Source organism: Physella acuta, unplaced genomic scaffold, assembly GCF_028476545.2.
Source record: "Physella acuta isolate Inbredline_101_S28 unplaced genomic scaffold, ASM2847654v3 ptg000055l, whole genome shotgun sequence".
In the NCBI taxonomy this organism is placed as follows: domain Eukaryota; kingdom Metazoa; phylum Mollusca; class Gastropoda; family Physidae; genus Physella; species Physella acuta.
In genome coordinates, this window is record NW_026731575.1 from 83216 (window position 1) to 99554 (window position 16339).

At 38.8% G+C, this 16339-nt stretch overlaps 1 protein-coding gene across 2 annotated transcripts; it reads left to right on the plus strand.

Annotated features, from left to right (window-relative positions):
• The first annotated feature begins 4300 nt into the window (after positions 1-4300).
• LOC131947267 (uncharacterized) lies at positions 4301-10176 on the plus strand. Of its 2 annotated transcripts, XM_059308422.1 has the most exons (7): positions 4301-4409; positions 4573-4599; positions 5966-5995; positions 6458-6502; positions 7046-7090; positions 9092-9178; positions 9910-10176. In XM_059308422.1, exons 1-7 carry the CDS (start codon positions 4388-4390, stop codon positions 9966-9968), a joined length of 315 nt encoding a protein of 104 aa, XP_059164405.1. In that variant the 5' UTR covers positions 4301-4387; the 3' UTR covers positions 9969-10176. The 2 variants fall into 2 exon arrangements, with proteins under 2 accessions (XP_059164405.1, XP_059164412.1); XM_059308429.1 differs by lacking the exon at positions 7046-7090.
• The last annotated feature ends 6163 nt before the right edge of the window (positions 10177-16339 follow it).

Sequence of the window (16339 nt, forward strand, 5' to 3'; positions counted from 1 at the left end):
TACTTCTTCTTTCTTTCTTTCTCTCTCTCTTTCTCTCTCTCTCTCTCTCTCTCTCTCTCTCTTTCACTCTCTCTGTTTGCTTTTAATCTTGCGCTCTCATAACCGCCCCCCCTCTCCCCCCCAGCATAGGCCTATCTATCTCATTCTTCAACCGCGATTGTATTTAAAAATAGAATACAACGACATTTTAAATAACTTTCTCCCCGTTCAATCCTTTCACTCTACCCGGATTCAATAGTGAAAAAAAATAGTTTATTGCAAATTAAACTCGGTGTAACTGCCTGTTTGATTGATCTTATTTACAGTTTATTTAACGATCTTCTATCCTGCAAGCCTAGCCAGACGTGGTGATGTGTGTATATGTTTTGTTTGTGTATGGGCATACGTATACATATAAGAATAGGTACAGGGTAAGGTAGGGCGAAAAATCACAGGGTCGATTTGACACAAGAGCCTTGCGGCCAGCGGCGTAGCGAGGTCGGGTGTCACCCGGTGCGACACTTAATGGTGTCACCCCCAGAGGCGTAGCGACCCTTCCCGGGGACAAACTTTCAAGCTTTCGATTTGCAACCCCCCCCCCTCTGAAACTTTGATTTGCACCTCTTAAAAGACTATTTAACACTCGAATTAATCACTTAATTAAGTGGAATTATCATTTTTCTCAATATATTTTGCTATTTTTTGCCTTGGTGTCACCCCTCTAATGGTGTCACCCGGTGCGGTCCGCACCCCCCCGCCCCCCCTCGCTACGCCCCTGCTTGCGGCCGTATCTTTGTCGTTGAATTAAAGGTTGAAATTATTATTAAGATGTTGGGAATGGTAAAATGTACATGCTCATACGTCACCGAAGTTCAAGCAGGTACAAGTTGAAATTCATACTTTCAAAATTCATTTTTATGTATAATTTTTTTTAGTAAACATATTTTATTGATATATTTATTCTACTTTAATCCTGTTTATAGTCCAACCTATTGGCTACACGCCAGCAACCCTCTTTTTTTTAATGCAGGAAAATATGTAAAAAAATGTTTTGGGTCAAGTTGACTCGCAGGGTGACTTCTAGCCGCAATCAATCTTTTTGCAATATCAATTGTTTTTTTTTTTAATTTTATTATTTAGAAAAAAATATATGAAAGACTTTTATTGAATTAGTAGTCTTTCTACTCGCCCTTCCTTATGCCGAGGTCACAGTAACAGGCGAACTCTACTTCACTTGCCCCATAGACCGTCAGGTTTGGAAGAGGAACTTTTTTACTTTTTAATCTTTCTACTCACAGATAGCCATAATTTGTTGGCTCGATATTGTTTTTTTTTCTTCAGATTTGAGTAATTTTATTTGTACTCAGTGGCGTCACCAGGTCGGGTGTTACCCAATGCTGTAAATCAGAGGTCTCCAAACTACGACCCGCGGGCCGGATGCGGCCCGCGATGTCCCCTCATCCGGCCCGCGGAGAATTTTTTGTCCACGGAAAAAATGTTTGTTAGTGATGGCTGAGGATTTTTGCCTAGAAAAATCAAAGACATTTCTGGAAGATACTGGACCCCGAACTGAAATTTAATATTTAATGCGGCCCTCGGACTGAAAAGTTTGGAGACCCCTGCTGTAAATTAAAGGACGCTGCCAAGATGTATTGAACCATAACTAGTAACTAATCTAAGCGCACACGGTTTTATTTTGTCCATAAAATTAGATATTCGTTTCAGTTTTGGTGTCTCCCGGGTAGTTCTCACACCCCACCCTGTGACGCTACTGTTGGCAACACTACTCCCTGGAATTTAGAAAGGAAAAGTTGACATTTGCAGCTTCAGCAAGCATTTGCTACTTTGGCAAGGAATAGTTGACATTTGCTGCTTTGGCAAGGAATAGTTGACATTTGCTGCTTTGGCAAGGAATAGTTAACATTTGTTGCTTTTGCAAGGAAAAGTTGTCATTTGTTGATTTGGCAAGGAAAAGATGCAAGGAAAAGTTGACATTTGCTGCTTCAGCAAGCATTTGCTACTTTGGCAAGGAAAAGTTGACATTTGCTACTTTGGCAAGGAATAGTTGACATTTGCTGCTTTGGCAAGGAAAAGTTAACGTTTGTTGCTTTTGCAAGGAAAAGTTGTTATTTGTTGATTTGGCAAGGAAAAGATGCAAGGAAAAATTGCCATTTGCTGCTTTTGCAAGGAAAAGTTGCAAGGAATAGTTGACATTTGTTATTTTAGCAAGGAAAAGTTGACATTTGCTTTTTTGTTATAAACCAAGGGGCATCCCTACTTATTGATTTCAGTTTGGTGCCTTGATAGCGCTGTGGTAACTATGTGACATTTTGCCCCATGCCTTGTGCCAAACTGCTACAGTGTGCGTCAGGAAGTAACTACATTGACCAGAGCACATTTTTCTATAAAAGAGCAAATAATCAAACGGGAGCGATCTCCATTTAACTTTCTGCTATATAATTAAATTTTTTTTTTAATAGAATAGAATCGCGTAGAGAAAAGAATTTCGTACCAAATGAACGCAATCAATGTGCGTATACTACAGTGGAAAATTAGTGCTTTATAAAAAAAAACACTTATAAAATAAACGATTATTAATTTTAAAATAATGAATTAAATATCGAATGAAGTCACATTAAAATTTTATACCGCAGTGAATTGTCATCGAGTCCTGACCTACGTAAAAAAATTGAAAGAAATCGGGCCGGTAAAATTTTTCGAGCGCTCGCGAGTTGCTGCACATGAATGATAAACAGAGGAATCAAGAAAAATTAATTGGCTTAGAAGTTAGTTAATTAATTTAGAAATCTAAACTGGCCTAAAGTACTACTTCCGATCACCGGAAATCACTCAAATTGTAACAATCCAGTGCATAATATCTTTCACCTACCCGAACGAAATAGAATTTATATAGAAAATATATACTTATACCAGTGTCCGCCCACCCGAAAAATGTAGTCAGCCCCCGAAAATATAAAGTGCCCCCCCCCCCCCACCGGAAAAAAAAAGTCTGGAAGAAACACTGCGTGTACGAGAAAGTAAAACTCATTTTATTTCTACTAGTTCAATCAGTAGCAAGAATATATGTATTGCAGCGTGTTCAAAAGGGATCTAGTATAACCAGTGACGTAGCGGGGGGGGGGGGGGGGGGGGCGGGGGTGACACCCAACCTCGCTACGCCACTGAGTATAACAAATTGACACATTTGGGACCTTAAGCACCACGTTACACTACTGAAAAGTGTGTGCGTTCATTAGGCACTAGGTATGCGTTTTATTTATGCGATCAGTAAACTTTTCTGTAACAGTGGCGAAACTAGAAAAAAGGGGATGTTGTCAGTGCACGGAAAGATGCCTGAAAGAAACTCAAGTCTTTATTTCTCGGCCATGTGAGAGCACTGACGGATCTAAATTTCCTGAAATCAAATTAAAAACTTTCGGTCCACTGTCGTCATTTAGTTACATTGGAAATTAAAGATGATTTTAATACTGACCAATGTTTAGAAATTCAGACATAAGAGGCTTCAACGCAACATGACAGCTATTTGAGCTAAAGAGGCCCATCGTAGTGCAGTTTAAACAACACCAAAGACAGTTGGACTAAACAAAAAAACAAACAAACCAAAAACAAATTATTATTGTAACATTTATACTTTTTATCTTTGTCACCAATGCGTACGAAGCAAAACCTGTTGTGTGGGGACCACTGATTCCAAAACCTGTTGTGTGTGGACCCCTGATTCCAAAACTTGTTGTATGGGGACCCCTGATTCCAAAACTTGTTGTATGGGGACCCCTGATTCCAAAACCTGTTGTGTGGGGACCCCTGATTCCAAAACCTGTTGTGTGGGGACCGCTGATTCCAAAACTTGTTGTGTGGGGACCCCTGATCCCAAAACCTGTTGTGTGGGGACCCCTGATTCCAAAACCTGTTGTATGGGGACCCCTGATTCCAAAACCTGTTGTGTGGGGACCCCTGATTCCAAAACCTGTTGTATGGGGACCCCTGATTCCAAAACCTGTTGTGTGGGGACCCCTGCTTTCAAAACCTGTTGTGTGGGGACCCCTGATCCCAAAACCTGTTGTGTGGGGACCCCTGATCCCAAAACCTGTTGTGTGGGGACCCCTGATTCCAAAACCTGTTGTGTGGGGACCCCTGATTTTAAAAAAAAATGAACCAGTCAGCCACGGCTGTTAAAGCATTGGGGAAAAAAGGAGAGTTGGCGCTCTTTTTTTTGCGTCACCTTTCTCTTTTGTGTGCCTAGGCGAAAGCTGTAAATTTTGAAGAACAAAGAAGAGGGCGCACGAATACAGGTAAATTGTAGCCCCTCCACTAGATACCCCTGTCTAGTGGTGACATTCAGTCGCTAGAAAAATTAGTTTGTCAAAAGCTTTCCACTGTAGCAAACATGAAGAAGACGCTATTGGCTGGTAGCTATCAGATTAATATTACAATATTTTAGTTCATATATCTAATTTTGTTTTACTTATTTATTTTCTTTGATTAAAGTGTTACAATATGGATAATTTAAATTATACAGTATCGTCTAAGGTAAAGTAAGTTGACATTCTTTACATTTTTCCTACTCTAAAGGTCTTGGGATTTTTTTGACATTGTCATGTAAGTAGATCTATAATCGAATTTTTTAAACTCAGAACCGGATACAGCTTTATTACAAGTAAAATGTTAAGTTCCGCGGCATATGAATGGATAGTGTGGTCAGCACTATGCCCAGTCGCCTTACATTCCATAACGTGAGTCAGTTACTCTTCAGAGCTGGGTGGACTCAAGGACATTAAACGTGCTTGAATCCGGACGCTTACTCAAAAACACTGCGGGTAGCAGTCGAATGCTCTATATTTCGACCACGCCGTCCCATTTTGTTAATTATTACTGCGAATATAAAAAGCGATGCCCAAAGATGCCATGCAGAATGTGTAATGCCCAGGTTGTAGAGTTCAGGTGCTATGCCCAGAGTGTAATGCCCAGGTTGTAGAGATTGTAGAGTTCAGTTGTTATGTCCAGAGTGTAATGCCCTGATTGTAGAGGTCAGTTATGCCCAGAGTGTAATGCCCTGATTGTAGAGTTCAGTTATTATGCCCAGAGTGTAATGCCCTGATTGTAGAGTTCAGTTGTTATGCCCAGAGTGTAATGCCCTGATTGTAGAGTTCAGTTATTATGCCCAGAGTGTAATGCCCTGATTGTAGAGTTCAGTTATTATGCTCAGAGTGTAATGCCCCAGAGGCGTAGCGACCTTAGGGGGCGCATAAATGGGTTGGAAAAACAAATTAAAATATCATTATAGCTGAAGTTTTGCATTATAAATATAAAAAAAATGTATGTGGGGGGGGGGGGGAAGATATGCAAACTGAAAGTTTGAGGGAAGGGGTTACAAATAAAAAAATTGAGAGTTTGAGGGGGGTGGGGTGCAAATTGTTGTTCCCGAGGGGGTTGCCAAATTGCAAGTTTGTCCGCGGGCGCCGGGAAGAGTAGCTACGCCTCAGTTATGCCCAGAGTGTAATGCCCTGATTGTATATTTCAGTTGTTATGCCCAGAGTGTAATGCCCTGATTGTATATTTCAGTTGTTATGCCCAGAGTGTAATGCCCTGATTGTAGAGTTCAGTTGTTATGCACAGAGTGTAATACCCTGATTGTAGAGTTCAGTTGTTATGCCCAGAGTGTTATGTCCAGAGTGTAATGCTCAGATTATAGAGTACAGGTGTTATGTCCATGGTGTTATCCCCGTGTTATCGTACGTGTGCTATGCGCCAAACATTTAGTCTATTCCCAGGATATAATGCTTAAATTTTAATGCTTAAACTGTAATGCCCAGGGTGAAATAACTGGAAATGTCTAGAATATAACCCCCGTTGTTAAGTATGAAACAGTAATAAGGAACTGTTTGTGAGTTTTTCTCTGATTTAATTCTTTGATGTATTAATTTAACACACATATTATTTCTATTTTTATTATATACTCTCAAAGATTCCCAGTTAACTGTAACAGATGCCATTGGTAAGAATAAACTTTATCAAAAGTAATACGTTCTTGAAGATTGCATAGTATGATAAGTTCGAATGTACACTTACACTTTCAGTCTCACTCACACTTATACTCACACTCACACTCACACTCACACTGACTCCGACACTGACACCGACACTGACACCGATACTGACACCGACGCCGACGCCGACACTTACACTGACACTGACACTGACACTGACACTGACACTGACACTGACACTGACACTGACACTGACACTTACTCTTACTCTTACTCTTACTCTTACTCTTACACTCACACTCACACTCACACTCACACTCACACTCACACTCACACTCACACTCACACTCACACTCACACTCACACTCACACTCACACTCACACTCACACTCACACTCACACTCACACTCACACTCACACTCACACTCACACACGCTTAGGGCTATATCTGTATATTTATACTTCCCTAGAGCCCGACCTGGTTCATGGCAACAGCACTGATCCAGTAACTGTAGGTAGGTATCCCACTTACACTTACACTTACACTTACACTTACACTTACACTTACACTCACACTCACACTCACACTCACACTCACACTCACACTCACACTTACACTTACACTTACATTTACACTTACACTTACACTTACGCTTACGCTTACGCTTACGCTTACGCTTACGCTTACGCTTACGCTTACGCTTACGCTTACGCTTACGCTTACGCTTACGCTTACGCTTACGCTTACGCTTACGCTTACGCTTACGCTTACGCTTACGCTTACGCTTACGCTTACACGTACACGTACACGTACACGTACACGTACACGTACACGTACACGTACACGTACACGTACACTTACACGTACACTTACACTTACACTTACACTGACACTGACACTGACACTGACACTGACACTCACACTGACACTGACACTGACACTGACACTGACACTGACACTCACACTCACACTCACACTCACACTCACACTCACACTCACACTCACACTCACACTCACACACGCTTAGGGCTATATCTGTATATTTATACTTCCCTAGAGCCCAACCTGGTTTATGGCAAAAGCACTGATCCAGTAACTGTAGGTAGGTATCCCAGATTTACATCAGGAATGTGTTTTTAGCGTATTCTTATTTCTTTATTCTCTACTACTCTATATTATTTGAGTACAGCTTGTTATCAATTGAGCAAGAGGCGAAGAACGCAGAGTGCGCTGCTTCTCCTTCTATGACCAATGTTTAAGTCAGTGACGCCTTTTCGGAGATTAAATCCAGCTATACGTCGCTTTACATGAACAACGTTCTTGAAACTATTAACTAAATTAATTAAATGATCAATTTTATGTTTGATAGATATCTAGTTTTATATCCAGTGTTATATCCAGGCTCATAGTTTTGAGCCTGGAAGAACGAGGTGCATTTTGATCACAGTGTCAATCCACTTAAGCTTTGCTAATCTGATTTTTACCTCAACCCGAAATCTTCACCTTTGCTTTAAAGTATTGGGTTTAATGAAATAATCGAAAAACATATATATAAATATATCAGTTGAGTTTTGTTAAAACAGTAGAAAAATAAGGCGAAAAACATACAAAATTTTTCAAAACATTAATCAAGATACTGAAAAACAAGTTTTATTTGTTTATTATTTCTTTTTTTACAATCAGAATCTAGAGTCTTTGAAAAAGCTGGATATTCTCGGGAAATTTGTTTTGAAATTATCAGAATTAAAAAGAGATGTGTGAAAAATAAAGTAAAACAAAAACGTTACCCTCTTACTGTCCGGGGTCTGATATTTCTTCTTCTTGCCTTACTGCCAGACAAAGGGACAGAACTCTGTTTAAAAAATGTTGCTTAGAATAGTTAATTTGGAACATCGACGAGTATGTACAAATTAAAACATATTGTTTTTGTCAGAGGAAAATGGATGCAGATTATTTTGCATTACCTTTAATTACAATGCAACAAACATTTGAATTTTGAAAGCCGCATCCCGGGCAGATGAGGCTCGTTAGCTGGGGACAGCCACTCTTCTAGGAGAGACAACTCCAAAATCAAACAACTGCTGCCTTGTAGTTTGTACTTGGTTGGACAAAGGCTATGGAAGCAAATCCAAAAAGAAAAGCAGGCTGAAATCGGAGTCAATGGCCTCAATGGCGCATAACCAGTTGACACGTATCCTTAATTGTGATGGAGGCGTGGTCTAGTGGCAAAAGCTCATGGTGGATAAATTCGAAAAAAGTCTCGAGTTCAAACCCTCTGGCAGATATGGCTCGCTCCCTCCCAACACTAAAAATTAAGAACGAAGAAAAAGGAGAAGAAGAAGAAGAAAGCCGGATCAAACATAATAAGAGGAAGAAAAGGCGTACACAGACCGTGCGTTTTTTGGCCGCATAAAACCGTACCATTTAAGAACAATTTCGGCTGCATATAGCCTCTAAGGACAGTAAAGGGTTAACAGTTAAGGGTTAAAAAAGCAAAATCAGATGTTATTGTTAACAAAATAATAATTTGGAAGGCTTAGTAATAAGAAGTTATGTTGGGTTATATCTTGTTAGAAATAATTATTTAGTCACAGAAACAGGTGAACTCTACTTTACCTGCCTCATAGACCGGCCAGTTTGGAAGGGGAACTTTAACTTTTACTTTTTTGTACCGATTTAGTTTTGATCAAGTTTGTACATGGGTTGAACAATACATATATATCACAAACGTTTATGTAATTTTGAAAGAAACAAAAAATTTTTGTAACAATTTTTTGCTGACATCTGTTCTATTTAACATTTTAAAACTTCATTACTTTTATGTATAGCATTGCACTAAAATATGTCAATCCCCTCCCTACTGATCTTCAGTCCTCTAAATCTTTTCAATGTTACATTGTTACGCTAATTTATATTACAAGCGTTTCAAAACCAGTTGCGTTGATTTGTGTTTTGCACTCTGTTCTTCTTAATGCCTTTTTTCCAGACTCCCTGCTCCTCTCGAGACAAAAACACGCGAACGCCAGGAATTGCACCATTTAAATATAATATTACAAAGTTGTTAGTTGGTACTGTTTTAGTAATAATACATGTATTTTTATAGACGTGCGAAACAAGACCACTGACACAAGTACATGCGTTTCATCGACTCAGACTATCCTTGCCACTACAGGCAAACCTGAAAATTCAGGTAAGGAGATTTAAACATCAACACTATTCAATACAAATGAATTCAAAGCTTTTTACTCTCTTAAAAAATGTGCTAGTCATTTAAAAGAATACTAAAGGTCCTAGACTAGCATCTACTAATGGATTGGCCATACGACTTTGGTGAAAAGAAAGCTCCCAAACTTGCTGTTAAGCCTTCATGGTCGTCTAGCCATTGTGAATCCAGATATCCTAGACAGGTCATCTAGCCATTGTGAATCCAGATATCCTAGACAGGTCATCTAGCCATTGTGAATCCAGATATCCTAGACAAGTCGTCTAGCCATTGTGAATCCAGATATCCTAGACTGGTCGTCTAGCCATTGTGAATCCAGATATCCTAGACAGGTCGTCTAGCCATTGTGAATCCAGATATCCTAGACTGGTCGTCTAGCCATTGTGAATCCAGATATCCTAGACTGGTCGTCTAGCCATTGTGAATCCAGATATCCTAGACTGGTCGTCTAGCCATTGTGAATCCAGATATCCTAGACAGGTCGTCTAGCCATTACGACTGACGGCCACCGACCTATCTACACAGATCTAAAACACTCCCTCCAACCAGACTGCAGTAATTTTTCACGCGCCGTTACACATCACGCCCAAAAAAAATCTACTACGTTTTTAAAAAATGTTTCATTAAAATTTACTCTGTAATAAATGTAAACTATAAACATTCAAATGTACAGCAAACCATTTTTTTTTCTGTTGTAGGTAACTCATTGAAGGCGATGCTGATTTTGGAGGTTCTTTTGATTGCGCATTACCTGTAAAAGGACACCATAAAGAAGGAGATGGGTAGTGGTTCAGAGTCAAGCAGGGATAAGAATTAAATTTATATGTCTAACACTTTTTTGTTAACATTTGAGAGATGGAAAATTATTTTTTTTGAGGGGAAATTAAGCTAATTAAGCTTTTTTAGGAGTGGAAGAAACAAGTCACAAGGAATAAAAAAAATGTAAAGATCTTTAAAAAAATTAAAAAAAATTATTTGAATGATTTTTGAGTCGATTTTCGACATTAATATACGTGTTTTATTTTCATGTATTAATACATTTTATAATAAATACTTCTAGAGATTAGTGGCATAGAGCTATGACCACTAGCGTTATTCGATATCAACATCTAGTAGTCCATATAACAGATGGAGTAGAATTCACGAGTACAGTGGCGGTAATAATTTAATCCCCCCCCCCCCCCCCGCAAATTTCTTTTGGGTCCCCTACACACATACACACATACACACACACACACACACACACACACACACACACACACACACACACACACACACACACACACACACACACACACACACACACACACACACACACACACACATATATATATATATATAAACTAATGTGTTCGTCGAGCGTTATTGCTGCTGCGACTATGGCAGAAAAGAAATCAAGTACACTTGTCATGATAACATTCAATTTACCTTAAGTCATTTTTATTTAAACTTGTTTTTCATTTTAATATGGGAAACATTTTTAAAGTGCCGCTCTAATTGCTTTTAAATTCGAGTTCTTGTGGATGCATGTTGTATTTTTTTATTCTGTGAGCTGGTCACGTAAATGTATCCAAGTGAGAAGCACGGACTCTCGAAATGTAGTGCTACAAACATGTTTTTATGAGGTTTTTTTTTATCAACACGTTACCCATTGTGTATTTTTAGACATGTGATCTTGATTATTTAGAATAGTGTTGGTATAAACAATGTCGGCACTTTATTTCATGGATCTTAGTTGTTTGGGTGTTAGTTTGTCAACATTATCACCGAGACGCCCAGTTTACGTTGATCGCCCACCATCGAGACACCACACAGCGATGGCGAAGGTATCAGAAATGTTGCGGGGCTCTAAGGAGCAATCGGTTAGATTACTACACGGTTGACGGGTGCAAGCACTGGTTAGATTCTTTTAAACGAATATAAAGGCCATAGTGCTTCACTGGTAGTCTGGGGCGCTCCTGATTACACGACCGCCGGTGGAGGCCCCTACTGCAGCTTGCATGATGATTAAAGTGGTACAGCTAACCCCCTGTGCAGGACACCAAGTAAGCCGACCCCAGGGGCTAAGTTATCAACTGGGGATCTCGGGGCGCTCAACTATACATATCCCTGGGGAGCCGTCACTCCAATATATAAGCAAATGTTAGGCCTATGACAAATACCTTTGCTGGAGTGTACTGAAAAATTCCCAAAATTTTCATGGCGATCGCATACATTAAAGACAGACACACGGTGTTCATATGTACAGCTGTATGTGCCCAGCTCACGCGGAGGAAAACCTTCTGATTTTAGGGACGTCCATAAATCACGTCATGCTTTTTGAGGACTCACCAAAAAAAAGTCTTATCGTGCTTTGTTTTATGAATTAGGTTAATCAAACAAATACTATGCTTTTGAATTAATATCTGCTGACTAGCATCTAACAAAATGTGCAGAAATGGAGAATGTACAGTAAGCAAGTTCACAAATGATTCATTTATCTATTAGCTACTTGTGAGAATAAAGGGTATATATATATATATATATATATATATATATATATATATATATATATATATATATATATATATATATATATATATATATATATATATATATATATATATATAAAGAGAGAGAGAAAGAAAGAGAGAGAGAGAGAGACTGAGAAAGGAACTTGAAAGGTACAACAAAGCACCGATGTACGTCCATCCCATAGTACCAAATTTGGGATGGTCTCAACTTCTTTTCCAACAGCCTATTAAAAAACTAACTCAAGGGAGATAATTCAAATTATAAACGTTTACTATCACATTTCCTGTAAAAGCAAAATGAAGTAAACGTACATAAAACTGAATTTATTGTTACTATATTTTTAAATTTATTTGTAGGACACAGGATAGTACAGAATAGTAGTTGTACCAAAACAACATATGTACATTTTACAGTGAAAAATGGGCTCTGAGCCCCTAACCAACGCTATAAAGAAGCACCAAAAGTCGTTTACGGTTTCGATTCTTTTTTTGCTGGCGAAAGCGTGTGTTAGATTGTAGGAGAAAGAGAACTAGGCTTTCACAATTATTTAAAAACAAAGGGAAAAATGTAACGTAAAAGATCGTGGGATAGTGACTGCACAGTAAAGATATTGCATATTATAAGTAGTATTATATCAAATTTGTAGTTCTGTATCAACTTTTCAGCGATTTCCTGTAACCGGAAGTAGAACTTGTGGATTTTCAAAAACCTTTAACTTGACTACGGTTTCTGATAGATAGACGAAGTTTCAGTTATAAGTAAAATATCTTATTCTGTTTTCTCTCCGATTGTGAATAATTTCCGGTGACCGGAGGTAGTACTTTACGCTATTTCCGATTAATCGAAAAACGCATATGAAATTATAAAGTACTAACGTTCCGCACTATTATACACGCATTGTTTGCTGTTCACTTGGTCCGAGTCGGTTAAAGTGGTACGGCGGAAGTCACGACACACCCCGACTTACATGATTTACCACGTCATCCACTCCCTTTCACACAAACTAAATAATAACGAAAAAGAAAAACTGTCTTCGAGAAAATACTAAATCAAGACAAATCCAAAAGAGAAGTCATAATAGTTTGTTTTAAGTGAATGAGCGAAGGGATACAGCTGCTTTGACTTAAAATTGGAGAGGGGACGAATGCAACAAAAAACCTGGAATTACAAACATTTTAAGACTTGAGCTTCGAGTAGTTTTTAAGCTAGGCCATTTTCAACAGCACACAACCTGATTTTGTAGCTTTAACTACATGTTTTTAGTTAGGTTAAGCTAGCCTGTCACCTTTACTGAGACATAGGCCGCCAACAGTGGGTTTCCAGATACGTATATTCTGGGCTGGTCTCTTTAAATGTCTTTATGTGTGTATCTAATTTTCTTGATGTTACATTTTCAGGTCATGTTTCCATGTCTTCCTGGGTTGGCTTCTTTATCTTTTGCCTTGTGAGATTCAAATGACGGACTGTCTTGTTATGCTGGATGCGACTTTCTGATAGTGTGGCCATTCTATTTTGTCTAGAAGATTTCTTCTTCAGCTGGCAGTTGGATTCTCAGCTACCATAGTACTTCTTTTCTATGTTGCTAGCCAAGCGAATTTAAAAGATATTTCTCGGTGTTTTAAGTGCCAATAAAAAATAATTTGAACTAAAGAAAAGCGTGGGTAATTTTATTATCTATTGGATACCTTTACTAATATTTAGGAAGAGACTCACGCTTTTTTATAATAATTTAAATAGTAGTGTATAATTTATTTTCTCCTTTTAAGTGCATTATTACAGAAACGGTTAATATTAAAACGTTTTTTATGAAATTTTTTTTAGTACTTTACATGTTTTATAAACACTAGAGCTGCATGACTAAAAACCATTGCGCACCTATTTAACGTGATGACGCTGAATAGTTTTATGAGACAGCACACTAATTTGGACACAATTTTAATTAATTCATAAAAAATTAATTATTCTACCAATTAAGTCAAATTTAATGTCATGTTGCATTGTCTTCATGTCTTGACCCACGTACCTACAACGAACCGTATCTGCCAGTTACAAGAGCTTGCAATTTTCTGCTCGGGCGTTTCGATCTAGACAGACAGAATGACGACAGACTGACGACCGACTGACGACAGACTGACGACAGACTGACGACAGACTAACGACAGACTGACGACAGAGGAAGCGAATAAAATAACAGCTGGTAAAAATAGATCTCCCCTAAACTTTCTCGCATCTATAGTTCAATATCTAATATATAAAAATGAAAGTATGTGTGTGTGTGTGTTTGTGTGTGTGTGTGTGTTTTATGCATCACTACAACTTTCATTTGATCGCAATGAAACTTTGAGATAGTTGATGAGAATACTCCAGGGAAGGTTTCTGCGGAAAAAAAATTCAAATTTCACCGGCAGCGCCCCGGCAATGTGTGATTTGGCGCCCCAGGCTTCCATGTGAGCGCTAAGGCGCCTACGTTCGTTTTAACCCTTTGAGCCCTGGCCTCCCAGGCCTAGTTTCTCCTATTTCCTGAGCTCCCAGGGCCAAACCAATTTTCACTTATCTGTTTCTAACTTTGCCTATAACTTTTGAACCGTTTGAGATAATCAAGCCAAATTTGGTATCCACACTCAGGATCAAACAACAATGTAGCAAGATTCTGAAATTCTTTATTTTTTTACAACGTTTGAACAGAACAATGTATATAAAACGAACACATAATTATTGTTTTGATAGAACATAGAAGAAACCAATTTACAATTAGTAACTGTTTTGTTATTATTGATACCTGGCCATACTAGTTCATCGCCAGAAGTCCACTTTTGTGTGATAACTTTCAAAACCGTTATCACTGCTGGACCCGATGCAAAGAAAAACTTTGCATGTTTTGCACCAGTAAACAGTTTTTTTTAGTTTCGGCAAGTTTTGTCCTTGGCACTACGTGCATCAGAACGTACTTGAACAGTTTCATTGTCACTGTCGATTTCAATGTCACTGTGTTCAGTCTCAAATTCAACGTCACTATCATCACAATATAGACCAGGAATATTATCTTCTTCATCAGAATCAATAAGTAGTTGTATTGCCTGACATGCAGTCATTCTACTTCTTTTGTTGACATTTCGGTCTTTCGCTTCATCTTTTGAACCAACTTTATGTGATGAAGTCGACGGCGGTGGCTCAGCTTTTCGTTTCGGCGGCATTACTACGAAATATAAACACTTTCATTTTCACTTTTCCTAAAAATCAATTTTTAGAAACATAATCCCGCACTCAAAAGACATATGCGCAGTTTTAGTCAGTCTTCCGCTGACTATATTTAATTAGACGGTACACCGGCCGCTAGGAATATGACGCTAGATCACCGGGCCGGAAAACCGGCTTTTCGGACATATATGCCTAATGTTGAAGCCGGTTTACCGGCCTGGCGGGCTCAAAGGGTTAAACAGTTACGATAAACTATGGATAAAACGGGGCATTAGAGTCATTCACTTATCTGAATCAGGCGCGTCCGCCGGCGCCCCTTCATGTCACAATTTGGCGTCGTGGGTTATCATGTGAGCACCTTTCGATATTGACACGATGGCACACGCCATTCGATGATGAAATCAAACCAGGAGCCGTACGCGGCGCCCTTGCGATAGAGTAGCGTAGGCTCCCGACAGCGCCCCTTTACGCCCCTGACACCTTGTCACCGAAATGTGTTATTCCTCTCTATTACGGTGAGTAAATAACGTACACTCAAGGCTTTCACTTGGTGAGTGCTGGGTGGCAGTGTACGTAAACACATGCCGCGATTAATGTGATCTAAGAATATAGGATTTGTAACGCATTGATGAAACTGTCCTTATATATTTCGCTCGACTTTTTCTAACCCTGCGGCAACGCGCGGTGACGGGCAAGCTAGTACACACACACACACACACACACACACACACACACACACACACACACACACACACACACACACACACACACACACACACACAAACACACACACACACACACACACACACACACACACACACACACACTCACACACACACACACACTCACACACACAGACACACAGACACACACAGACACACAGACACACACACAGACACACACACACACACACACACACACACACATATATATATATATATATATATATATATATATATATATATATATATATATATATATATATATATATATATATATATATATATTACAGAGCATGGCCGGGACATAAAGTACTTAATAAGGGAATTTTTTTGTTGAGAAATTGGAACGTTACTTTTAAGTTATTGGCTTTTGAGAAACTGGAAGTAGAGTAAGTACCTTCTCCGTAACAATTTCGTAAATATAACTGAAACAACGATTCATAACTAAGTTTGACTCAGGAGGTGTAAAACGTCGAGATTTAAGAAAATATTGATTTTGTTGTTTTGCCACTCTTCCTCTATAACTAAACTGAAAAACAAAACAAAACCCCAGGAGATGTTGAGTAAACCCTAAACTAGAAAATTTAACCAGTAAATCTTTGGATATGGGATGGATTAAAAAGGCAAAAAATTAAATTTTAATTTTTTATTAAGGACAAGTCTTCCGCTTTAACCTCCCCCCCTCCCCCCCCTA